This window comes from Lagopus muta, chromosome 1, assembly GCF_023343835.1.
Source record: "Lagopus muta isolate bLagMut1 chromosome 1, bLagMut1 primary, whole genome shotgun sequence".
In the NCBI taxonomy this organism is placed as follows: Eukaryota; Metazoa; Chordata; class Aves; order Galliformes; family Phasianidae; genus Lagopus; species Lagopus muta.
In genome coordinates, this window is record NC_064433.1 from 144,559,617 (window position 1) to 144,586,641 (window position 27,025).

The 27,025-nt window shown below is 39.6% G+C and overlaps 2 protein-coding genes across 4 annotated transcripts in view; one reads left to right on the plus strand and one right to left on the minus strand.

Annotated features, from left to right (window-relative positions):
• The window catches only part of UGGT2 (UDP-glucose glycoprotein glucosyltransferase 2), a 74,107-nt gene extending 65,887 nt beyond the window's left edge, over positions 1 to 8,220 (plus strand). For 2 of the 3 annotated variants that reach the window (XM_048933165.1, XM_048933166.1), the window contains exons 34-39: positions 88 to 270; positions 963 to 1,123; positions 1,404 to 1,518; positions 5,171 to 5,287; positions 6,540 to 6,684; positions 7,647 to 8,220. In XM_048933165.1, coding sequence (XP_048789122.1) covers positions 88 to 270; positions 963 to 1,123; positions 1,404 to 1,518; positions 5,171 to 5,287; positions 6,540 to 6,684; positions 7,647 to 7,669 — 744 coding nt within the window. In that variant the 3' untranslated portion in view covers positions 7,670 to 8,220. Of the gene's footprint in view, positions 1 to 87; positions 271 to 962; positions 1,124 to 1,403; positions 1,519 to 5,170; positions 5,288 to 6,539; positions 6,685 to 7,646 lie in introns of those variants that run through there. The other variant, XM_048933167.1, reaches the window with a different exon arrangement.
• Positions 8,221 to 11,314: 3,094 nt separating this feature from the next.
• DNAJC3 (DnaJ heat shock protein family (Hsp40) member C3) overlaps positions 11,315 to 27,025 on the minus strand; it is a 31,925-nt gene continuing 16,214 nt past the window's right edge. The window contains exons 5-12 of the mRNA XM_048933201.1: positions 26,806 to 26,958; positions 25,198 to 25,379; positions 23,894 to 24,013; positions 22,542 to 22,647; positions 22,330 to 22,450; positions 17,124 to 17,256; positions 16,038 to 16,186; positions 11,315 to 15,079 (exon numbers count right to left, since the gene is read on the minus strand). Coding sequence (XP_048789158.1) covers positions 14,922 to 15,079; positions 16,038 to 16,186; positions 17,124 to 17,256; positions 22,330 to 22,450; positions 22,542 to 22,647; positions 23,894 to 24,013; positions 25,198 to 25,379; positions 26,806 to 26,958 — 1,122 coding nt within the window. The 3' untranslated portion in view covers positions 11,315 to 14,921. The remainder of the gene's footprint in view (positions 15,080 to 16,037; positions 16,187 to 17,123; positions 17,257 to 22,329; positions 22,451 to 22,541; positions 22,648 to 23,893; positions 24,014 to 25,197; positions 25,380 to 26,805; positions 26,959 to 27,025) is intronic.

A 27,025-nucleotide genomic window follows, 5' to 3' on the forward strand; every position in this document is an offset into this window, starting at 1 on the left:
CAACTGTTGCAGCATTTCCTCCATCGCCTTCTGCCTCTTTGTATGTCATATACATGTGCAACTTATAGTTTCTGAATCTTTTTCTAGGATGTTATCCCTCACATGGCTGAGACATATGGATTCAAGTACGAGTTAGTACAGTATAAGTGGCCCCGCTGGCTTTATCAGCAGACAGAAAAGCAAAGAATTATTTGGGGCTACAAAATCCTTTTTTTGGACGTTCTTTTCCCTTTGGCTGTAGATAAAATAATCTTTGTAGATGCTGACCAGGTAAGAAAAAACAATATTAGATAAATGTATGAGGAGTTTGTTTTGCTTTATTTGATCCATTTTATTTCCCTGTGGCTGTTTTATTCAAATGTTGGTCTCCCAGGATGCAGCAGTTGTACAAGCAGAACCAGCAGTGTTGCAAAAACATGAAACAAAACAATTTGGCTTGTCTTTAGCCAAATTAAGCCAAATTAAAAGAGTCTCATCACACACAGTGCTGTAAATTGTTTCTATTGCCTGTGGATGGACAAAGGCACTTGGAGAGGTGTGATCTTAAAGGTGCATTTCACACTAGGCGTATTGGAGTGATTCAGATTCTGGGCTGTTTATGAGCAGACTTCATTGGCTATGGGAGGTGTCTGAGATGATGGGTTCAGACCAACTCTTCAGTGGATGGAATTTTTGAGTTGAATCCTGTCTCTTTTGTTCTCAAGTTTGTCTGCAGTCTTTCACTCAGAAATTATCATGTACTGAAAGGCAACATGCTGCCTCAGGGAAGATACTGAAGAGTAAAGGTACTGAAGAAAATCTCAGACAAATATTCTGTATTTTATTACTTTTCCAAAGCTAAAAGAGATAAATTAAATTTAGTTATAGCAACACACATCTTAAAAACTGTATTAAATTGTGAAAGTATAACTTTCATTATATTTTTTAATTATAAAAATAAACGTAATTTTATTCTTACTCAGATTGTGAGAAGTGACCTGAAAGAACTCAGAGATCTCGATCTGAAGGGAGCTCCTTATGGATACACACCTTTCTGTGACAGCCGTAAGGAAATGGATGGGTACCGTTTCTGGAAATCAGGATACTGGGCATCACATCTTGGGAAAAAGAAATACCATATTAGGTAGGAGAACTGCATATTTTGTGCAGTTTGTAGAACTGATTAAAATCTGGCTCTGGATATTGCCCACCGAGGCATTCACAAGCAGCTACCCAATAGCCTTTCTCAAAAAGAGATGAATTCATCTGAGTTCAGATGATAAATGGTAATAGCTTCATCTGTTTGCCTTAAATAGTACTCTTTTAGCATGTGAACAGTTTCAGGTTTCTTGTCACTTCTTGATTAAGGTTACAAAGAAGGATATGAAACTGCAGAAGTCTTGATGTATATTTTTTCTTTGCAGTGCCTTATATGTTGTGGATCTTAAGAAGTTCAGAAAGATTGCAGCAGGAGATAGGCTTCGGGGCCAGTACCAGGCTCTTAGTCAAGATCCAAACAGTCTGTCAAATCTAGATCAGGTATACGTGGGCTTAAGAAATTCAGCTTTTTATCTTTCTCAATATGTACGGAATTATTGTATCTCAATATATTTTTTATAGTTCTGAAGAATATTTGGCTTTTTTCCCCCCTCTGTTTCTTGTTTTTCTTCTGTTTTTCCATTAATGTTAATTTAACTTACCTAAGCTAAGTGCTAATGCACTCTGGTGGTTGCTGTACATGGTCGCCATGGGTTGACTACAGTCTTTGTTCATCTAACTCCACCAATTTTTAAAGCTAGGTGGGATAAGTTAAGGTACAAATCACAAGTGTGTATATAGATTCCAGATATGCAGAACTTTCTTCAATTTAGTCTCTTCTTCTCTAGCACAGACTCCTTAGCTCAGTGGAAGACTGATAATACAGCTCATATGGTTTCTGCCTGAGTAAATATTACTTTTTACTTATGTCTGTGGGTGAAATTCACAAGGCTTCAAAAGTAAGGTTGTCATTGTTTTTGTAATTCACCTTGTGGAATTATTAAAAGCACAAAAGGTTTATTATCTGCCTACTGCAGTGAAGGCACCTCTGAGTAGAAAAGCCCACATCTCTCACTGCCACGTTTTTCCCATAAATAGATAAATAAGAATAAAATAAGCCATTCTTATGGTACCAAAGAAAAGTAGAAATACACCTACACTACAAACAGGGACTAAACAGAACACGAGTTAGAGCAGCCTTCATCTGTGACTGAGAAGATCAGAGGACTGATATAATAGCAACAGTTGAGTATTAACTTGCAAAGAAATTGGAATAGTAAAATGACTTGCTGGCTCCTGCACTTGGAGAGTCCTGACGCAATGAGCTGTATGCTTTTCAAACATAGTCTTATCCACTCAGAAAGACCTTCAAGATTCAGAAGCTGCTCACAAGTCTTCTGACATTATGCCACTTCTCAGAAATAGTCATTAGTTTTACGTAATGTCTTCACAGCAGCAATAATGTGCATCTTTCGTCTTTGAGATTCTTATGTTTTCAACAACAGCTTTAATAGCTGATAGCCTCAATGTAGAAGTTTGTTGGATCACATCAAAAGCCATTCGTACCCTTCCCTCAGCACATCGGTACTGAAAGCAGACATTAAGGTAGCTGAATCTTGGCAGAATGGAATTGGAATTATTGTGGAAAGGGAGGTATTTCAAAGTAATATTTCCATACTAATTTGCTTCTTGATTGTATTGGTGGGAATCACCTCCTGGCTCCATTTACAACAAATATAGCATCGTTCCTAGAAATACAAACCATAGTGTGATATATTTTACTGGAGTCCTGGAGAGTGTGTAGCTACCAGTGAATTAAGACGTTTATTTTTAAGATATCTGACTGGAGTGCCTTCAACCTCTGCTAGTTTACCAGTGGTGTGACACACTTGGGCCTGCTGCCTTCATGATTGCTTTTTAGGGGTACTAGGAGTTGGACTCAGTGATCTCTGGAGGTCTCTTCCAACCCCTACAGTTCTTTGATTCTGTGATATGCTGACATAAATCACAAAATGGAAGTAGAGAGAGTGGAAAAAAGAAAAGTACTTTTAAATGACAAAGAAAGATGGTAAGAATGGGTAGGGCAAAGAATTACACATAGTGAAAGCTAGACTTCCAGTACAGCATATGTAACTGTATTGTTGAAAGAGAAGATTAAAGCATAAAGAGACAGCTGTGTAAAGATGAAAAAAGCAATTGGCAAATATTTATAGTAAATATAATTTCATTAAAAAATGGCTAATTAAGCATCTTGTTCTTCACTTGCAGAATTACAATCAGTGGAGGAAATGTAATAGCAAAATATTTAATATCAGAAAATGTTGGTTTTTTTTAAGTGAGGTTTTGTTTTCTAATGCAAAAAGTTGCATTTGAAGAGTACACCATTAAAATTATGTAGGTTATCTGACTAAACGTAGAGACGCCATATTGCAAATCAAATTGAAGAGCAACCTTTGTGTGTTATTTGTGGAAGTCCAGGAAACTTTCATCAGTTTACGTGTTTTGAATGATCAAGATTTTTTGCAATGACAGTATAAACAGCCTGATCTTTTATTTTTATGACTCATGAGTGTTTCCTCTTTGATTCACTTTGAAGTATGTCTATATCTTAGTGCTTTTGAGGATAAGTCACTTTAATTTGAAAGGAAAAACAACTTTTTGTGGAAATTTTTTTAAAAATATGTTTGCTTCTGTATATACTTAAAATGCTGGATCTAGCAGGTGTCTTTCTACTTTATTTAATGATTGCTAAGTTCATGTCTTTTAGAGCTGTAATACTAACTTAGGAATTGCAGTTTCATTCAGAAAGTCATAGAGACCCAACAGAAAAAAAACCACTTCTTTTCCCTTGAAATTGAGGTGACAATAAAACATTTGATTCCTAATATTCATAGAATTGAGGTTTTCCAAAAAAAAGGAAACATTTAAATTAACATTTAAACATCTTGACTCATTATACTTCTATTTAGTGTGTTTTTCCATGCTAATGTCTATATTTGAATTAAGTTATACGCTTCTTATAGCACAGCTACATGTACTATTTTATTCTGTCACATTTAGTAGTGTGATTTGGCAAAGTAACACCCAACTACTACTTACTTGAGTACTGACATTTATTTTTTAAATGTAACGTCAGGGTTGTGCATATGAAAGAGCTTATTTTTAACTGTGGACAGAGAACCTGTACTGTAGGGCTGCCTGGGATTTTTCTCTTTTGTAAGCAATATTCCTAACATGATATTAGATTAGTATTTTTACAATGAGGGTATTTGAGTGTACAATTAAGGTGAAAAAAAAAAGAAAAAAAAGAAGAAAGTAAGGAGGATAGCCAGAGTAGCAGTGTGATAGCTTTTCCTTTTCACACTCACATTTCTGGAATCCATTTTCATTAAAGAAAGCTAACGTTAGAGTAGCGCCATAATTCCACATTACATGGTTTTGAGCTTGCTTTTGCAAATGTCAGGAAGGGAAATATGGTTAAGACATGCTATAAAAATTTCACTCATTCTGCTCAGTAGTGTTTAGAGCATGGCACGTAATATCTGAGCTGTGGGCATTACTTATGCCAACTAAGGATGAACAGACGTAAGTGCAAGAAAAAATTTCTTTATGGGAAATGGAGAGGTGGAATTGGCCACCAAAATTAGTATTCTTAAGTTTTGAATTGCAGAAGAGCCAGGTGAGCAATTACTTAAAAGGGAACATAAAAAGTTGCAGATGTCATAGAATCCCCAAGGTTGGAAAAGACCTCTAAGATCCCTAAGATGACCCAGTCCAGCCATCCACCTATCACCAGTATTTCCCGCTAAGCCGTGTCCCTCAGTACAACATCTCAGTGTCTCCTGAACAACTCCATGGTTGGTGACTCCACCATTTTCCTGGGCAGCCCATTGCAGTGCCTGGCAACTCTCTTAGAGAAGAATTATTTCCTAACGTCCATCTTGAATCTTCCCTGACACAACTTAAGGCCATTCCCTCTGGTCCTATCACAAGTTACATGGGAGAACAGGCCAATTCCCACCTCACCACATGTAACACGGGTAACAAATGGTTAATAGACAGAGATATTATCTGGAATGCCTCATAAGTAATTGTTTGATAACCAGTTACATCAAAATTCAGTGCTAATCCATGATTTTACACACTTGTGCAGGATCTTCCCAATAATATGATTCATCAAGTAGCTATCAAGTCTCTCCCTCAAGAGTGGCTTTGGTGTGAAACCTGGTGTGATGATGAATCTAAGAAAAAGGCTAAAACAATAGACTTGGTGAGTTGATTTTGAGTTAAATTAGTTCTATAGATTAAAAAATTGATTGCAGTTTCTGTGGCTTTTGAGATACACTAATTTTTGATATCATGGAGCCAGCCTTACTGGAGGGAATTGGAGCACTGGGCTGCTTTTGATAGATACTTGAATATATACAATGTCTTCTTTCCTCCAGCACCTCTCCTGTGTGCTCTGTAGAAAATCTCCTTATTTTGAAGCTGAAAACTTTGCCTGAAAATGAAGAGTTGCTATCTCTAATTCGATAGGTGCTGGGTTTTTTTTACTCCTGTATTTATATTTCCCCCATTTTCCTCCATATTCAGCCGTATTATTGGAATTCTAATTAAGTACTGCAAACTCTGAGTATTGTGTGCTGCTGCCTCTGCTGAACCCATTATGCAGAGGCTCTTTTTCTCTGTCCATTTCACCACTGTAAACTGAAGATAAAGCATAGTTTATATATAGCTTAAAAACAGTAAAGCTGAGGAGACATACCCACATTTAGAGAGAAGGAAGCTTCTCTCTTTGGGAATTGAAACAGAAAAGGTTCTGCTCTGTCATTATTACCCCCATTCCATTTTTCCCCTCTTATTAATTTTTGTCACCCTCCGCTCTGCGTGAGTGAACCTTTGGAGCCATAATTGTGAACAAAAGCAGGCAATTGGAATCTGATGCAAATATCCAGTATGTAAATAACTTATTTTGTGCCTGTACAGTTAAAATAAGCTTTTTTGTGCACTAAACATGGGTAGTCTCCATTCTAGAAAATGACATTATAAATGCTGATAGAAACACTTGTTAGGTGTGAGATCTGAGATAACTGAGAGCAAAAAAAAACGTGTTGAAGACAAGATATTTCTCTGGGCTGCTGAGAAATGCCTCTTGCTATAAAATATGAAAATTTTAGCCAGATATGGTGACTAGGAAATGTGGTAAGTAGCACTTCTCTGCAAAATATTTCAGATTTTTTTGTGTGTTGTTGACTTTTTACAACACTAAATTCCTTGACAAGGTTCATAATTAGCTGCAGTGTAGTTTTTGTCTGAGGCTTATCTCTCACATTGGAGTTACTTGCACACCATTTTTAAACACTCAGGTTATTGTCCTAATCAACCTGTGGTTACCTGGCTAGTTTTTAACAGTGTATCTGCAGTGACATTGCATGGTGTCACTGATGATGACTTACAGTTCCTTGGGAAGGTATTATTTTTGCATTGGCTTTGTTTACACTCACTGTGCTTCAAACTTTCAGTGCAACAATCCCCAAACCAAAGAACCAAAATTAGAGGCTGCCGCTCGAATAGTTCCTGAATGGGTTGACTACGACACTGAGATTCGAAAGTTAATACAGCAGATTGAGAAGGAGAAGAAAAGTAAAAAATCATCTTCTAAAAAAGGTAATTTACATTCATATTTATCTGTTACTTCTTTGAAAGACTTTGTTTGAAATGAAGGTTGGGGTCAGTAGACATGTAAGTTGAGTTGTATTTAATAATTTTTCACCCTCTGTGGGAAATGGGCTGGGTTTTAAGAGTCGTGTGATGCTTCTTTACATTGGAGTTATGCTAAGATATGCTAAGATGAAACAAGCCATTTGTTTCATGCCGAAGCCCAAGAGGACAACATTTTCAAATACATAATCTTTTTATTTCATATTGCTGCTCTTTCTTCTTAACGCCGTTCCGCAAGTTTAAATTTGCAGTACAAATGTGGAAGATTTCTAAAGTAAAGGACATTGGCTATTCAGAAGGGTACCTTAGCATGGGTAGAAAGGTGCAATGAGTACGGCTGTACTTTCCACTAAAACTAAGGATTTCCAAGCATGAAACCATGAAGATAACTGAAGCCCACCGTTTGGGAAGTGAAGTGGGGGTTGGACTCGATGATCTCTGGAGGTCCCTTCCAACCCCTACAATTCTGTGAAGTGTCATTTGTCTCATCCTTTTCACTCCTGACTGAGCAGAACGTTTTCCTTCAATTTCTCTGTGCTCCCTGGTTAGCAGTCAGTCTCCCCCTATGCTCCCCTCCTTTTTGATGTTCCTCCCCCTCTCCAGAAATGCCCATGTCCCTGTCTGCTTGTCCAACGCGTTTCTCTTTCTTCAGCCTGCAGTTTTCCTGCTCATATTGGTCTCCAGTCTTGAGTCAGAGAATAAATTCCCTTATCATTACGGGGAATTCCAAGTAGTTGTTATTTATTTGTGAAATCTTTGGTCTGCTTGTGGCAAGGCTCTAAAAATGAAGTTCATGTCACCGAATTGTTTTGGCAGTAACTAGGCAGGCTTTCTCCATGTTTTACAAAGCTAGGCAATAAGTTTCTGCATGCTTGTGCTTTTTAAGATTTTTCTTCCTCTTGTTGCAGGTTTTAAGCACGATGAACTTTAGCATGGCCTGTAAGAAGTGATGGTGACAGCATATTGTCTTCTGCAAAAGATGGAGTGGAAGCCATGGAAGTTGCCTTGGGACTATTTGTAACATTCTTTAGTGTAAAGTGAAATATTTTGTAACTTATGGTGTTTAATTTAAAGAGTTTTACATAAGAAACAGAGACCAGAAGGGAGAAATCCACAGGCACTTGGTTTTATTTAAGTCGGTGTAGACTTGCTTTTGTCATTTCTTTGTTTTTCTTTTCCTTCTCTAGAAGACAATCTGCCCAGGGGATTTTAGAGTATCAAGAATGATGCATTCAGCTCTTCAAAGATGCACTGCCTCAGCAATTGAGAAGGGGGAGGAGGCACTAAATAGTTACATGAAAACTGTTTTATGCAAATTACATTCATTTAGTCTAATGTATTTAAACACAAAGTATTTTGGTTGTACGTCTATAGTTTTTTTTCCTGGAGGAAAGCTGTGGTCACAAGCCAAATTCTCATTGTAGCCAAGATACAATATAAAAAAAAAAAATAGCTTGGGTAATTTAGACCACATGAATCCAACTTCGAAGCTTGCCCAAGTCAGAAATGTAATTCTCTATTCATGATGCAGGATTACTGCCCTCTTAACTAATTGGAAAGAATCCTTTTTGATTCTTGGGCTCCTTTGTCACTCAAATGGTACTACATTAGATTCCACTGTGTGGTTTTGGTTAAGAAAAGGTGAGAAGGTCTGTGCCTGAGAGCTGTTTCCACTCAGTTTTGACTATCATTATTCTGTCCAGAATTTAAAGTAATAAAACACTCGACTTATTTTTCACTCTCAGTGGTGTCTACTGTTATTTTATCAATACTCACTCAAAAATCTGTTGCTCAAATGGGCTGTCAATACATTTTGATTGCACAAAAACTGCAGTGAAAAATTCTGGTAGTACACGTTTGCAAATAGGAAAATTTATTTATGAAACTGATATCTGGTGCCTTAAATACATATCATTTTTGTTTCCTTTGTGCTGGTTTCAAAGCAGTCTGGATATAACCACAAATACTTCCATGAACGATTTAATGTAGTCTTTCAGTGTAAGTGCTTGTAATTATAAAAGATAATGTAATTTGCACTAAGTGGGTAAATCCATCGTGAGCTGCATATCTCTGTACCTGTAAATAAGAGCATAAAGGGTAAGAAAAATGGAGCACATTTCGTATGCAGTCATTGTGCTCAGGTGTAGGTTATTTGAAATTGCTTCCCTTAAGTGCAGGTATTTATAATCTATTTATAATGCTTTCCTGACATTTCTCAAGTCTCAGTAATATGAAACATGCAAATTTTTTTTACAGGCATTTATATATTATGTCGTATTACCTGTCTGCATTTTGAATAGCAGTTTAAACGTCGGTATGGATTTTTAAAGGTCTGTTGTGGGCATTTTATTTGTATGAAGTAACCAATGGGATATTCCCTGTGAAACCCAGCAGTGTTCATCGATCAGCCAATACCAATTTCCATTCTCTCTCTGTCCCTGCAATGTTTGTTTTGTTGCTCCTGTTCTCATGACAAGTAACGTAATCCAGAAGAACACCGGAGGGGGCCCTCACTGCAACAAAGACATTGAGGCCCTGGAACGTGGTCAAAGGAGGGCAACAAAGCTGGTGAGGGGTCTGGAACACAGGCCATATGAGGAGAGGCTGAAGGAGCTGGGAATGTTCAGCCTGGAGAAGAGGAGGCTCAGGGGAGACCTCATTGCTCTCTATAACTTCCTGAAGGGAGGTTGTGGTGAGCTGGGGGTCGGCCTCTTCTCTCATGTCATTAGTGATAGGACCAGGGGGAATGGTTTCAAGCTACAGCAGGGGAGATTCAGGCTGGACATGAGGAAGTATTACTTTTCAGAAAGGGTGGTCAGGCACTGGAATGGACTGCCCAGGGAGGTGGTGGAGTCACCGAGCCTGGGGGTGTTCAAGGAAAGGCTGGGTGTTGTGCTGAGGGACATGGTTTAGTGGGAGCTGTTGGTAATAGGTGAACAGTTGGACTGGATGATCTTTTAGGTCTTTTCCAACCTTGGTGATTCTATGATTCTACATCAAGTGAAACATGCTGGAACCTCACACAACGTAATTATGTATGCTGGCGTTTCTAGAACACTGATGGACTTCTTACTGACTTCATTCTGCAGTTACTACTATACAGTCACTGTATAACAGGAAAACCACTGTTACTCTCTACATAAAGGAACTGCTTCCTTACTGTGCTAGAGGAAAAAAAGCACTGTTTTTCTTCTATTTTACATTATACAATGAACACTACATGTTTGGTTAGTGTCAAGGAGCTCACTTCTACTTTTGTAGAGTCAGAGAATGCCTATTTACCCCACTTACTGACGGGGTAACATTATCTGATTTTACTCTATAGGATCAAATCCTTTATCAGTTTAATCCAGCACCAAGGCTCTCGCAGCGGTTAGCATTCAGCATTGGAACTTCGTGGTGCCACATGTGGGAGAACTGCCTTCCCAGTGCAGTGTTCTGATTGTGAAAGGACAGCGGGATGCTTTTCCTACTGCCTCTTAGTCAGGATTTGTGTTTGGAGTGACACACTGACTCCTTTGGTGCCATGAGAACACTCTGATGTTGCAGGTTGGTTTGGGCTCCTGGTGCAATGCCCTGCTGACTGCTGGACACATCCCCCTGCACTGGGGAGGAGTCTCTTGCAAGGCTGCCTCTTAAACTCACACCTCTGTTAACTAACACTTCATTCTGTACTTCAGACAGACCAGAGCTGTGCCCCAGCAGCACTTTCTGACTTCTCTCAGCTTCCTCTGATGAAAGTCTCAATCTGGTTTATGAATTCCACACCTGAAAGCACAGCTCAAGCAGTTAAAACCATAATCAGCACTGATGTATCTACATTTCTCTCTACCAATGGAGTTTTCAGTTCTGTTTGAATTCTCACTCCTTTAGATGAATGAAACATCCTGGCAGCCTCTCAGTGGCTGCTGCCAAGTCACACAGTTTCCTGCTGCTGCCCTCCCAAGCACAGTGCTCCTCTACCTGATTCTGGGCTCTGATGGCTGCAAAATGTGGATTTATATAAAATTGCAGGCCTGAAAGCATTCAGTCTCTGTTTCAACTTACCCTGCAGGCACTGCCCTGTAAAGTCAGTTTCCCAGTCTGGCTCCATTCACATGGAACTTTCCTGGGAGCCCTCTGAGGGCAGGGCCTGCTCAGCGCTGCCCTCCACTCTCTGTGAGGAGCTGCAGCCACCACCAGGCCTCCCCTCTGCTCCGAGCACGTCAGCCACTCTTCCACCACCCTGCCCTCCTGCCTTTCCTCCATCTTTGCAACCCTTACCACATGCACACTAATAGCTTTATGTCCTCACATCGTGGCCCCAAAGCTGCACTCAGTGCTGGAGGTGAGGCTGCACAGCACAGCACGACAACCCCTCAGCTGGCACTGCTGGGCCCGATGCACTCCAACTTATGTTTACTCTGTTAACTCAGCCCTCTTGCAATGCCTTGGTGAAGCCTGATGACTTCTGCACCAGTAGCAGTTACAATTTACCCCTAAGCAGCATTAACCACACGCCCAAGGAACACCACTTTTCAACACTGCAGAGCACGATGAGAAAAGAAGGGCAGACAAACCACACACACAGCAATGCTTTCTTGTCATCATAAATATCTTTATTGTGAAAAATACCATAAAATAATTCCCACCGTTCTAGAAAAAACAGTTCTTGCTTTTTAGATTTATGATTTCATATAAAGACGTAATTTGAGACATTTGATAAATCTCCAGGTAACTTCACTTATCCTTCTTAAAACAAAACAAAATTTGCAGAGGGCAAAGAAAAAATTCTCCCATTTTCCTTTTTCTTTTCTTTTTTTAAATGGACAAGAGTGTGTATTACAGAGCAAACAAACCATACCTTACAGTAAGGCACTTTTAAATACAACCAACCTGCTACGCTATACTGGCTGATGCCCAGCAAAGCTCCTACAAATCACAGCCCCAAACAAAAGAGTAATTCTCATTCCAAGCACCGGGCTGGAGGCTGAAATAACAAGCTTTTGCTCTTATTATTTATTTATTAAGCTAACAGGTTTTCTGCCACAAGTTCAAGCTCTTATGTTTATAATTCACTCTGCATCCAGTTTAATACTGATTTACAGCACATCAGTACTAAGCATACCTCAAAGCAAGATAAGCCACGGCTCCCCTCCTTCATTTTAAAACAAGTTGGGAAGTGGTTTAGACAAACTGCAAGACAGAATTCAACACAAATAGTGTGCATCTCCACAGAGGCCCATCGCTCCAATGATGCTTCATGAACATCTCAGGCTTCACAAACCACCGAGACTTATTTCAGTGTTCAGTTACTGAACACTATTGCACTACAGACACCCATTATAAACAAAAAGGTGAACTGGGCTTCCTCGTACACAGCGCGCCATCAGCGCTCAGTGCGGTGCCAGCACTCGTTTGCTGAAGTCACATCAGGAACTGCATCGCTGCATCTGAAAATCCTTGAAACCTAACAGCTTCTCCTTTCTTTCTAGGCACAATTTTGTCTTTCTCTATTGTCAGAGGCAGCTTAGAGCTCACGGCCAGCTTGCTTAGCAGTGCTGGTGCTAACGTGTGCGGGAGCAGCACCTGCTTGGTACCAGAAAGCCTCATTCTCCACTGTCATCTTTTTTTCTTCATCTTTCAAGACACTGTTTTTCACAAGAGATATCTACATGAACAGCATTCAAGCATTAATCATCTCCCACTGACTGGATTCAAGCTTTCCCCTGAAAAAAAATAAGCAATTTTCCCTTCGTAACTCATTGTCAGAATTAAATGTAGTCCTTTCTGTTCCTGACTGCTTCCACCCTACAGAAGCATCCATCGCATTAGAGAAAGGAATACGCACAGCTCTAATATCAATCCCTTTTATGAACAGTTTACCTATGAGGGACCACCTTATTCCTTTCCAAAAGAAGAAAATTAAAAAGGAAAATATCAGCAACAGCTTTTAAAACAGAGGAGGAAGAATGATAAGAACAAAAAGCTGCATGAAGGCAGTCCTTCCACATGTCACATTTGTAGCACTTCTCCAGCACACAGAGTGACTGGCTGTGGTATTTACTGTGTCCTGCAGCTGAACACAGTTCTAACTACAAAATCACCACGTGTTGCTCACACTGCTCATTAAGGAGTATTTAAACCAGCCCCTCCTACAGCAGGCAAGGTGGTACAGAACTGCTGATGCCAGGCAGGGGCCAGCACACAACCACACAGCTGCACACCATGAGCCCTCGGCTCTACTGCACCACAGCAAGGGGTGCATCAACCAGGGCCTGCGGCTCAGAACTGGATTCAGCTTCTGCTCACAGCAAGCAAAAACATGCAGGAGAGCTGCCTGAACCAGCTGGCACCACAGGACAGCATCTGGGCATGGACTGTGCAGTGAGCTCCTATGCCTGGGCCCCAGTGGTCCAATGGGAGCCTCACTGACCTCACAAGGACATGAGAAGCATCCTGAGCTGCTACTGAATTTAAACAGGAACACTTCAGATGTGTCAAAAAGCAGAAGCCAAACTTCTAGGAAGTCATTCAACTTGAACATATCTGATGCTGAACTTTAATAGGATGCTGCAGTGCTTTTGTACCATCAATTACTGGATATCCCCCCCCCCCCCCCCCCACTTCATCAGCCAGAAGATAAATTTCTGCTGACCAAACACTGGCCTTTAAACTGCTGCTGAAAAAAACACTTTCCAAAGCCACAGTTTGGTCTGTAAAGTACTTGAGGCAGCAGAAAAGGGCTGTGCTTCAAAAGCAACTGCACTTACAGTAATTAAAGAAATATATGCATACGCTTTCAGATAGAAGATTGCATTTGCTTTGACTGAGGCTGCTCTTGCTCTTAAATGCCACAAACTGAAGTCAGAGAAGATCCCTATTGACTGATTGTAGTTTTCCAGTTAAAATTCAAGTCAGTCAATTAAAGAGTTGTAATTTTTTGCATTCTAAGAACCCAACTGCTGGTGAAACTCATCAGTAATTTCAACATATTCAGTTAGAGAATGACAAGACCACCTCACCTGCAGCAACTGCAGCCCTAGGAATGCCTCCCATCTCACACAGTTCCATACTGTTTTGCCCACCAGGCTATACCACACTTCTGGCCAATGCAAAGTCAGCCTGGTACACAGGCAGCTGTTTCTGCAGCACTGTGGCTGTTACACAAAACAGAAAGTTGCTTCAAACTACTTCAGCATTAATTCACTGTGGCACCACCCGACAGAAAGGAAGCTGTATCACATGGGGAAGGCAACAGCTCGCATTTTATTCCTGCCGTTCACATACAGTCACCTCACAACCTGTGCTGGCTCAGAATTTACATACAGAGAAGTAACAAACTGCTGTAGAGGTGGGAATGTCACATCGCGCTGCCTTGCCCAGATCTCAACTAAATACTTGGTTAAAGTGCAAACTCCTCAAAAATGATGCAATGATGCTTAAACATTCAGAATCACAACAACAGTCTCCTGAAAAGCAAAAGTTTTTTTTTTGTTTTTGTTTCTTTTTTTTTAAGCTTTCATAGTTGCCAGTAGCGGCCAAGAAAATTACCCCAATTAATCCCAGGTTAATGAAGAAGGTGAGCAGACACTTTCCAAATCCTTCCTGACAAGTGATCCTTGTAAGAGATTGCTGGGGCTCAGCCAGTGCGCAGCCTCCTCCCCCTCCCTATGGCACTGCCCACGGTGATACAACGGGTGGTCATGAGGGTTTCCTTTAAAGAATACTGAGAAATGGATCGTTGTGCTGAGCACAGTGACAAACAATTTGTTAACGCAGAGACTACTGTAACTACCCTTCCCACATTTATTAGGCCCCGATTCAAAAAAATATTTACATGCATTTTTACCTGTAAGCATATACTTGAGTCCTAAAGCTGCATTTAAGTGTTGTCCTAATTAGCCTTTTATTGTTTATTCCTACGGATGGAAAAAACACATCTCCTGTATAACCACAACAAATACATAGGCAGTAACAAAACCCTTATTCATTCAACCTCCCCCCACCAGTATAAGCTTGTCAAGCTCACCATGAATTTGCTTCAAATACTAAAAGAAAGAAGTAGCTTTCTTCTAGTGCAGTAAGACTGGGTTAAGGACAACATTAGAAATTAAGATTTTGGGTCTTGAACTGAGAGAGTTTTTATTTTTTTGAACAAATTAAGTAAAAAACAGCAGCAGCCACCTGGAACAGTCCTGGCTCTAACTGAAGTGAAATTTGAATGTAAATGGTCCTCCTCCAGAACCAAAGGGGTTGAATCCTTGCCACGTGTTCCAGTTCCTGTGGAAGGGGTTGCCCCCACCCTGCTGACTCTCTGCATCCAGGGGGTCCTCTCCTGCGTCAAACTTTCGTCTCATTTCTGAAGGAAACAAAACCAAAGTGAAAGGAAGGCACTGTAGTGATGGCAGCAACACAAAGCATCTCTGATGATCAATCAGTGACCAGAATCCCTTTACTTGCCCAGTGGAGTTGACATCAGAAACAGCGTCAAGGAGAAACCAGATGAACGTGCTCTGAAGGAGGTAACATTACCAAATATTTCCAGAGTAAAAAACCTCTGGTTTATATATGTAATTATAAACAAAGATTGCATTAGCACAGAAAAAGGCTTTCTACTAACCATAAGAGTTTGTAATGCAGTTCACTCTTAGACCTCTCCTCTGAAAGTCTGAGCCCATCTACCCAATTATCACTTAGACAGTCTGCTTAGAAAAGCTGAAGATGAAAAAAGAGTCTCAGACATCCACCATTTTATGTGCTTCTCTTTCCAGTAACCATACAGGGAAAAGTTTAGAGACACAAACCTAAGGGATGGCTTTGGTTGAGCAATTTTTTTTACTTGTTTAGAAAAGAAGAGGAGGAGAAAAGTGAGCTAAGATAACTACACACTGCCTCATTTTCTAATACACTATTTAGATTTCATGGCCCACCCCACCAGCTTATCTCTTGGTAGGATGGACACCAGATCTCATGATCTCCACGCCACAGAGTCACTGTATTCCCCACCTTCTTCCCACCCTCAGGACCTGCCAGACTTGATCTAAATTTAGTTTGTATCAGGAAAAGATACATTTGAAATAATCATTTTTTAAGTTCATTTTAAGCAAAAGTCACTAAAACACAATAAATAATTCTAGGAATTTTATCTTCACACAGTGGACTGGATGCAAGTCTGAGCATACTGCTTTCTCAAGCAGGTCAAGAGAGAACAGAAAAGGGAAGCTGTAATGTTTGTTATAACTTACACTTGCTGCATTTTTACAGTGTCATAAAAAAAGGAATAAAAAAGTGAAGCCACTGTGTAGTACAATCATTACCTGGGTCAGTAAGGACTTCCTTAGCAGCTGCTATATCAATGAACTTTTTCTCTGCTTTCTTCTTTTCTTCCTCACTCTGGAAGTTGTCAGGGTGCCACTGGGATGCCAGCTTTCTGTAAGCTTTTATGATTTCTTGCTTTCTAGCATTTCTGGATAGATAAAATTACAGGTAACTGAGAAGTCTTCTAACTGATCCTACAACACAATACTAAATCTACAGGCTTGTTTTAAACACTGGAACAGTAAGTAAAGGCATTGGGAAAATGATGAGAGGCTACTTAATCTTCCGAATATGAAACCATAGATTTACATAGGAACAGAGGTAGCAGAATGCAACCTTAAACAGAGTCATCCTCTCTTTCTCTGGAAGCATTCAAGGCCAGGCTGGATGAGACCGTGAGCAACCTGGTCTAGAGGGAGGCATCCCTGCCTATACGTGGGATTTTGGAACTAGATGATCCCACAGGTCCCTTTCAATCCAAACCATTCTATGATTCTGGGTTTCCTTTACCATCCTAAATTTACTCTTTGGAAAGAGGCAATTGTAAGTTTTCATACACAGTAAAGTTCCCAGTCTGAAGAATTTACAGTAAGGTGAGCCATAAAAAACATGAGTAGAAACTGGACACTTGTTTGGTTGTCATTAAAAAGAGAAGCCATTAGTTTTTTCCTAGATTAGTGGCAGAAAGGTTTTAGATACCACTTTTACTCAGTCTTTTCAAACTCCCAATCCACTGTAATATCTGCCACAATTTTATTTTTTATTGCTTTCAGTAATTCTTTCCAGTCTTTATTTTCTTCCCAATTCATTCACCATATGTGATCATACATACGAAGGATTTTTTGCCAAAGGACTCATTTCCTTCTTGCCCACTGGTAGTTACTTTCCTTTCTTTCTAGAAGAATTTTAAACAAGTACTACTGAAGTACTTAGCACTTAGTATTTAGCCCATATAGTATAGCAGGGAAGTGAAAGCAATAAGACAAAAACTAAGCTGCAGCAGAACAAAGGCAAACCATCAGCTCCAGATAAGCCAGTTTAATCAATCAAATGTAACGTCATCTCCTCAAATATTAATGCCTCACCTTTTTACTCCTAAAATTTTATAGTAGTCTCTCTTCTGTGATTGCTTCAACATCCTCTGAGCTCTTTCCAGCCCCTCTCGAACCTGCTGGTCATTTTCACTATTGGCTTGAGCCGTTTCGTAGTCTTTAATAGCTTTGAAAAGAAAGTGAAGGAAGCATATTGCATAACTTCTCACAAACCTTGATTTAAACAACTCAATCGCTTTCCAAAACTGAAGTTTTGCTACTGCAGTTTATAAACAGTGGAACTTCAACTTGCCAAATATGTTTCTTTAGATTAGGCAACAGAGAAGACAATGTATAACTTAAGGAAGTTTCTTTCTTTAGCTTCACCGTGTTTTTGGGAAAGAGAGAAAAGGTTATTAACAGCTGGTCAGAACACTCTCTAGATATGAGAACACATGAACTGCTAGGCTTGGGATGTAACTGCAATCAAGAAGTGAGTTTCAGTGACTAGAAATGGAAAAGCCAGCTGCACAGCAGTAGTCTCACACATTGAGGGATGCATTATACAGAATCTTACTATTCCTTCTTCTCCACCTTGTGCATTCAGGCACTACAGTGGCTTCTTCCTCTACCAGCAATAAAGACTTTAGATTAACAGCAAGTTTATCTATGCAAACACCACAATTATAACCATTAGCTGTATTTCACTATTTTCTTTTTATGCCTCAGTATAAAAATATTGCTGCAGACAGCCATACTTTAAGCTCTGCGTGTTTTGTCCCCCACATCCAAGGGGCAGGCTCTCACTTTTATTTCAAGAGTTACATTTGCCAGGAACAAAAGCATGAGGGGTGTTGTAATGCATTTCTGAGTTCTGCAGAGACCTCATTTCTTCCTCTTTATTTTTATGTAAACCATATTATTATTTTAAAGTGGTAACTGAAAGCTTAAAACACCAATCTTTGCTATCAGCATTTATCGAGGGAAGCTGCTGCTGAAGCCTCTAATGAAGCTATTCTTCTTTCACTGTTAAAATCCTCACAGTCTCATTTGCAGATCCAAGTCTCCTAGGTTTCTCAAGTTAGACAAAGTACTTGCATCAGATTATTTCCAAGCAGCTGCTATTTCTCAGCAGGTGTTACGTTTGTTTTTCACTGTTTCTGAGCAAGACAGCAGGAAGTGCTAATGAATTTGTACTACTCAGACATCTGATATCACTGCAATCTTGTTTTGTTATTGAAAAAAATTTCAAGTACTTCCAGTGCCCCAACAATTTCATCTGTTATTAGAAACTGAATTTCTATTCATTTTATATCACCAAACATTTGTTGCTTCAACAAAATATTTTGTTTTATGCTGTTTGTTTTTTTTTGGTTTTTTTTTAAATGATTTGTCCACTCGTTAAGAAAAAACCCTTTGCTGATATGTGTGCCTAATTTACACTGATGAAACTGATAAAAATATACGCAAATGCAGGGATTTCATTACACTGTTTTACCACCTCAATAACTTTAAGCACTAACGTACTTCATCTGCTTCACATCCAATCACACCATCCCCACAAATGTGGATCAGGTCATTCAGCTTTGCTGAGCACCACAGCATCTACAGCATGCTCTACTGCTGGAAGCTGAGCTCCTTAAGGGTCAATGGTTTGCAACAAACACACTGGCTTTCTCTTTTTAAAAACTGACTCCCTTATTGCTGGTTGCAAACATTAAGAACATGAGAAGGTATGTTTTGCTGTGACACATGCTGCTGATATACAGCACACAAGTTACATTATGCACTTCCTTTCCACTAGAAGACACTCCAGTTGTGCTGGTATTCTCCAGCATAGGACTGTTTCTCATTCAGACCTGAACCCCATCCAGCTACAGGGTGAGAGCTGGGAGCAGGTGCCTTTGAAGCAGGATGATAGCTCTCTGATGGCAGAAAAGCTGCTACAAAACCAAGAGACTTATTACCCATTCAAGGCATGTTGAATGAGATATTTAATCAGCTCCTCTCAGTCACTACTTCTAAAAGCACTAATACCTCATGAGCTAACACAAGAATTATCACTGCTTCTTATGGGCCTGCTGCTTTACAGAACATCTTATCTTCCTTTCATCCGGTCCCGTAACACCAAGGGAACAATCAGCTTTGAGTATCCATTTCAATTTAAATATTTTAATCAAACCTAACACTCTGCTTTCAATGCAAGAGTCTTCATAATCTCTGAAGCAGCAACTACACTGTATTTCTAAACATCTCAGCTGTCTTCCCTTATCTTGCCTACACAAGACCAGCCATTATTCCATATGCAGAATTAATTTTCTAATCAAACATGAGTATCTGTAGATAACGTATGTCCACGTAAAATCTGTTAGAGGAGTAATTGCAGTAGCAATGCTCTTCTTGAAACAGGGACTGTCTCTTCAAGAGAAAGATTTCCTGAGCAATTTTGGAGCAGTGTGTTTTTTCCTCTTAGAAAAAAACGTGTGCTGGATACTTCACAGACAGACTCTTGTGCTTATAGGGGAAGCCACAAAAGGACTCATCACACATCTGTCTTCACAGACAATCCCTGAATCCCGTATGATTACGAAGTAATTAGAACCTTTTAATGGGAATCAGAATGCAGCTATACATTCTGAAGTACATCTTGAACATTTAACAATAATCTCCTTCAAAGTTTTGAATTATAAGTATTTTGAAATTTCCTGTCCTTAAACAGGAGATAGGTGCCTACAGCTTGAAATTTTCTTGAGGGAAGAAAGGGAATCAATCTACTACCTTAATATGAGACTATGATTTTAATTACTCCATACTGCTCCCCGAAGCAGAAAGGAAATAACCATCATTTTACAGCAGTTAAAAGTGAAGGATAAGTGAAGACACCTTCAAGCATATTAACATTAACGAACTAAACTGTTTATGAAGGCACTGTTGGAAAGAGGAGCATAACTGCAACCATCTGATTACTGTCAAGGGCAGAGGGAAGGCAAGGGATGCACTAATCAACAAGGATTTGGAGGAGCGCCGTTCCACTTGAGCTTGGCGATCCCCAAGAGCCAGCCCAGTCCAAGTCTGGGTCCAGCCCAGGAAATAAGCTTTCTCACTTTAAGTCACACCTCTGCGTAAAGGCCAGTTATTTTCAGAAATGCTGCTGTATTCCACCTTCTCTTATAAGGTGCAAGGAGGCCTGCCAGCATCAGCAGAGAAAGACTGGCAAGCTTCTGAAGCACAAAGCCTACAGAGCTGATAATGACAACTACTTGAAGCTGTACAGCCCTCATTACACTTTGTTTTCAAGTACTTGAGTCAACGAGGCCTGAAACAGTGCAGTAAAAAGCATATTTCATTTTTGAAGTTCACTTCAAGAGGTGAGAGCAATATCTTCTCTCAGTGATAATTTCTCAAAAAGACAAAAAAAAAAAAAGTGAGTATACCATTAATGAGAACAGTTGTCTCATCAATGTTTAAAATGAAGAGGGCTTTTTTTGTTCAGTTGTAAAGCTGACAACTCAGCATCAGAATACAGAAGAGGAAAGCTATTTTATAAGTATTAAAATGAATGGAACTAGTTTTCCAGCAGATTTAAAGACTACAATTTTCTTTTGCTATCATATTTAACTGAAGCAATCCAAGGCTTCAAAAACTGTTACACGAATGAGCGCAGGAGGACAGAACAGATAGATGGTGTAAGCCTCCTTCTTAAGAGTGGCTTTGTGTGGAAATGAGACTTACTAAGCTACATGATGAATATTCATACAGTACACTAGCACGTAGTACCCTGAAAGATGCCACATTACCTAATGGAGACAATTACTCAGTCCCTCCTCTGCGAGGTTGAATATGGAGCAAGTAACATTCCCATGGTACTCTGTCTAAAAGGAAGTGAGGTACAGCCAGTGGGTCCAGCACAACCCCAGCAGACATTTGCCACTTTGTCACTTCCCTGCTCTACCAGTGATTTTTAGTCTCAATGCCTACAGAATATCTACAGAGCTGGGTGCAGGAAAAAAATAAATAGTCATCACACAGCTTGCGTGCTCTTTGAATGGGAAGATTTCAAAGGGCATTTGCAACCAGTGCCACTTGGAAAATGAATACTGATAATGCTGTTCACATAGGCAATTTTCAGCAGCAAGGACACCTGCTACAGAGTGGGGGAAGGTCCACATGAGGCAGCTGACTTCTGTTACCTTTTCCATAAGCTATAAGGAAATCCAGAGAACTCAAATTCAACTCCATCATCCTGGGCCACACAAAGAAGCAGAACTGTAAACTGGGATCTCCTCATGACATTTGCTTTTACTTGCAGACAACACCTTCACCATTCATCCAGTTCGTAGCACTACATAGTTGCTTTCTCACAGCTAGCCCTGAGAGATCCTTCAATCAGAGCCATATCAGCACAATTCCACCATCCTAACAAAGCAAGGCTCCACAGGAACCTCTTCCTACACATAAACAGGCATTTTGCCTCTTTAGCAGTTACACTAACACAGCTAGCCATTTCTCTCACAATGCATATGCACACCAGTAACAATTGCACTGGCGATTCATGCAATTTGGTTCTCTACAACATGTCAAGTTTCCAACAAAGCATCCCAAGGACATCCCGCAAAACATCTGTCAGCCCATTACCTTCCTCAGAACACCTGAAAATTCAGTCAAAAAAAAAAAAAACTTTTTGGAGGCACTTCTTGGTATGTTTCTACATACAACCCAATGGTAAGGGCTGCCAGTCTACAAGCTCAATGGAAAGCAAAGCCCATACACAAAATGCTGCCTCAAGCAAAACCAGCTTACTGCTCTAGGCAGCAGAAAGGAGATGTATGGTGGTGAAACAATGGCCAATACCTTCCTCTATGGTGAGCACGTGGTAGGTAGGGTACAGGAAAATCTCATTTCATGCTATCGTCCAAAAACATTGTAAGGAGTTCCCAGAATGGGTCTCTGTGACCCTAATTATAGTGATCTTTCATCTACGAATGCAATTGTCTAACAATGCTGTTGAAATAAATGTTTGAGTCTGAATAAGCTGTATGCTCTCACGAAAGATCCAAAATGTAGCCCACTGTAGAAAGACAACTGTAGATAAAACAAGTGCATACCACTTGCACTAATCAAGACAAAATTAACAGCACATACTTTCCTAGATCTACAACTGTGCTGCTTAAAGATAAACAACATAGTGCAGAATCAAAGCCCATGTTAAAAAATTTTGAAATACTGACTGCAGAGATGTACAAAATGCATACAAGTGTACCTTCTTCATAAAGGTCTTCCAGCAAATAAGCTTCTGCTCTGTCTTTCAGAGCATTCACATTGGTTGGTTCCAGTTGCAGAACTTGTGTACAAACTCTTATGGCTTCTGTAGCCTGCTGATTCTGAAAACGAGAAAGGAAAACAAGATAGATGGGTGGAGTTATGCTTTTTGTTTTTGAAGAAATTTGGAGAGAGAAGTGGAGGCAGAATTACCTTTGATAAACAGTGACAGATCCTTTCTTTGGCACGAGTAGCATAAACTGGGACATCTGGCTCAGTTTTCATTACAGAGTCGTATTTACTGATAGCATCTTCGTATCTGTTTTATAAAGCACAAGTAGTTACATTTCATACTATTAAGACTGCTGTAATTTATTTAAAATGCAATTTGGCTGCATTAGTCTTAAAGATGTGACGTAAGGCAACATTATGAAGAAAAATTTCGGCCATTTTAAGATTTATATTCCATTCCCTTCAACAAGAGCAAGCACTGTGACCATCAGGTTTCTGCAGAAGACCATGACTGCCATTCCTCAGTGTGCACAAACAACAGTATCCTGATTTGCTTCCTGTCCAATACGTGCCTCTGCACTTGTGGTGGAAAAAGAAGAAAACCCTCCCTCTCTGATGTCTGAAATGGACCAAGTTTGGAGCCTTGCTGTGAGCACTGTCCTGTTTGCCTTTTGTACTACCAATAACCCCCTACTCCTCCCCCCCCCCTCCCTTCCCCCCCCCCCCCCCAAAAAAAAGCCAAACAACTGCAGCCAGCTTCAGTCAAAAAGTTTGTTTTCTCCCTACCTTCTCAGCAAGTCACAAAGGAAAACATATTTCTGCTGTAAGGGTTTAAAGACATGCAAGTTCCACAGTTAATAAGAAACAGATTAAAACTCTCACCCAAAAACACAAATGTGTGATTGAACTCATACGCTGCTACAAACTAGGAGGAATGCAAGCTCTCAGAAGAGTCCCTCAAAATGTGCTGATACTGGATCAAATAAAAAACTAGAATAAGAGCCCAAATGAACTGCTGAGTTAATGAAACTGTCCTCCATTGTGCTGACTCGCATTCCTGATGTACTTCCTTTTAAAAAGTCACTCTGAAAATGTTTAATCACTTGTTAGAGCTCCTTACAGTTGGATGTTGTGCACCTGGGAACATGTAAAACCGAAATGAAGCATGAACTAGAAGAACACAGTAGAACTGAACAGGATACATAAGAGAAACCTATGAACCACTTCCACTTTAGCTAGTGAGGCACTGCAGAATTACCTGTGTTTTTAGTCCAAAGATGAAGTCTTACAATACCTGAGAGTTGATAAATTTTATCCCTACCTTCACCTTTATACCTGCTCCATAAAGTATGTAAAGAGAAGACAGTGGTATCAAAAAAGAATTCAGAATTGACTACATGAATCAATGTAATTTGACTGTAATTTGATAGCTGTGCTCAGTTATCCACTTCAGCTAACAGACGCAAAAAGCAACACTTAATCAGCTCCTCAGTCGATAATTTGTTGACACCTCAGCACTCATTTTTTTCTTTTTTAATACAATGAACACTTACCTGCCTTCTCTGATGAATTCCTCTGCTGACTCAATCTGCTTATTGAGTTTCTTTACTTGTTTATAAAGAGAGAAACATTGCTTATGGTCTTGGTCAAGCTTCAGACACTCCCGGACTTCACTTTTCACAAGAGAGAAGAAATACATTATGGAATTTAATCTGGAGACACAATGCAGCATTTATAAGCTGTCCAAACAAGAGTTTATTTCTCCATACAATCTTCCCCTTCATTCAAATATATTATCATTTATAATAAGCATTTATCAAAGCTTAAGATCTGGTTATTAAAGAGAGGAAGTCCACTGTGGATTTCAGAGGACAAAAACAATGCTTCCCATGATCATTAGGTTAAGTAATACTAGCCACCAAAAAAAAAAAAAAAAAATCACCACAGAAGCAAGCTATATACACCAGATTAAATATACTCTGGAAATGGGGCCTGTAAGGCAAACAAGCCAGCTATTTGACATTTACTAAGTTGAATATACAAAAAAGAATCTTTGACCAGCTGTAGAATCAATTTCTATAAAGTTAATCAAGCAGTTTTTATCCACCAGCCCCTGTCATACACTGCAAAGAAAAGAAAACAAACAAGTTTTTTTTCTAGTAACACATCTGCCATCAAGAGCTTCCCAGAAGCCACTCGTATACAAAAAGATCATAGCATTTGTACAGCTGAGCACAAGGAGAATAATGTTAACAGTGTAGATCAGGCAAGCGCAGTTATCTGCAGGACTGCCTAGGAATGTATGGCAATGCCTTCAACTAAACAGGAATGAAAGGGTAAACAAAAGTTTGGCAGCTCTAGATCCACTACATGGATAACATGGATACTCCTGTATTTATTTATTTATTTATTTATTTTTATTTATTAACTCCATTTTTAAACCAGTAACTTTCATTTCCACTCCTGAAGATACAAATCTCATCCTATGACACATTTAGTACGTTTCTGTTTTCACTGAAAATAATTTAAAAAATAATCTCCAACAAAGCAAGTTTAGAGAAACACTTTCTTCCAGGACAGAAAAATACAACAGCAGCAGAAAATGTAAGCAACTCTGACAGTTTTGCTCTGTGGCATCTAAACAAGATGCTAGGAAGAACTGATGGTTGATCTGACAAGAATAAACACGGAGTCTTCACAGTTCTTAGCTCCTGGAAAGGAGGTTTCTGTACCAGGTCCAGACCAGAGCTGCTGTACCATCCAAAAACCAGACACTGTAGCTATTTCACAGTTTATCGTGACTTTCATCGTTACATTTGGTTTCAGTTCTTACAATTACAGCAAACAATAAAATTACCTGAGTGATAATTCATGGTCCCCCAGCTGATAATATATTCTGCTGATTTTATAGAAGGCTTCAGTGTTATCACTCTTTAATTTGGCAGCAGCTTTCAAGTCACTAATCGCTTTGCTTGGCTCCCCTTCCTTTATATAACACTCAGCTCGAAGTTCCCGTAGGTCTGCATCCCAAACACAAACCTTGAGAAATCAAAATTAAAGCTTGACTTTGGTCCGTAACAGTTCACTTCTTTTCCTCCCCCACATAAGAAGAATCCCATTGAATTTCATTTTGCCAACTGCAATAGCATACGGTTCAAGTTGCATGCAGAGTGCACAAAATTAGCATCCCTGCTTCCTGGTGGATGCTGTGACGCACCTGCCCAAATAGAGAACAAAGGCCTGAAATTTTTCTAAATGATTTAATGAGCTCACACAGGGAGATGAATTAAATCTACTGGCCCTGCTTAAACTGGGACAGTCTGCTGAGCCTCCAGGGAAGGATATCAGGATCATAAATCAATACAACTTCCCAAAAGAATGCAGGGAAACGAACAGCAAAGACCAAGCTGTCAGCTGTCCTTTAGAAAGAGGCCTGCAGGTAAACTTCAGCCATGCAAGACGTCACCTCACTACCTCCACTGTAAAGATTTACACTGAATTAACCATGTCAAAGAAGGACAAAGATAATTACTTACAATACATTATGACAGGCAATTCCTTTTACAGGATTTCTTCTGGGTTATCATTTGCTTTATAAACCCTGGTTTTAGAGAACAAGAATTTTCTACTTCTCTATGCTCCCTCCCCACAAACATTTTGGCACTTTCTTCACCAAAAGCTCAAGTTGTAAACTCCAAATGAATGATTTTAACGTGCATGTAAAACAGCACAGCAGTTAACTGTCATTTAATATGTTTCTATACGACACACCAGGTGCCTACAGACTGAATTACTCCACACAGACTATCAGGCTACTTTTATTGAGTGGGATTCAACAAACACATCTTGAGGAAAAGGCTGAGAATACAGGTAGCTATGTACGTTTTGAACTTTGTGATGCTACTGATCTTTTATTGTTTTGTTTCTCAAGACAAGAGAAGTACTCACTTCTTAGTAACAAACTACCCTTTACCAAGTTTTGTATTCAGCACAAATTGCACTGCGTTATCAACAAAGTAGAATCTAGATGAAAAACACGTCTCCTACATTTGCAAAATTTAGAGAACAAGCTCCCTCACCACTCCTGGCTCCCTCAAGAATACTAACTTAGAGAAAAATGGAGAATGATCAAGACAGCTGCCACAACAGAAGTTTGGCTGAAGCCATATCTTTACCCATAACTACAATGACCTTTTTTAAAATACTGTTGCAGTCAATGCTCTACACTCTCCAACTTCAGAATGTGCTCAAATTGAAGCCAATTACATCATGCATTTTCTCATCAGTGAAGAAGCTAAACCATAATGCACACAGATAAGAGTTCCTATTTCCTTTTTACTGTACCACAGAATCATATGGGTTGGAAGGGACATGTGGAGATCACTGAGTCCAATCTCCCTGCTAAGCTGATTTCCAGCAAAAGGTTACTATCCCAGTGGACAGCACCATTTTACATAACACTTACTGCCAAGATTTCATCAAGAAGAGGAATTGCAGCTTCATAATCCTCTTGCTGGTATGCAGACAATGCTTGTGAATACAGGCGCTGAAGCTCATCAGATTTCGTCAGCTGAGTTTGGGCTTCTCTTTCCTCATTATTGCTGGGATTGGATTTGAGCTGAAAACATTAATATGAAGAGGGACTGAATTGCTTGCTCAGAAATCACTGTGTCCCTTTAATAATC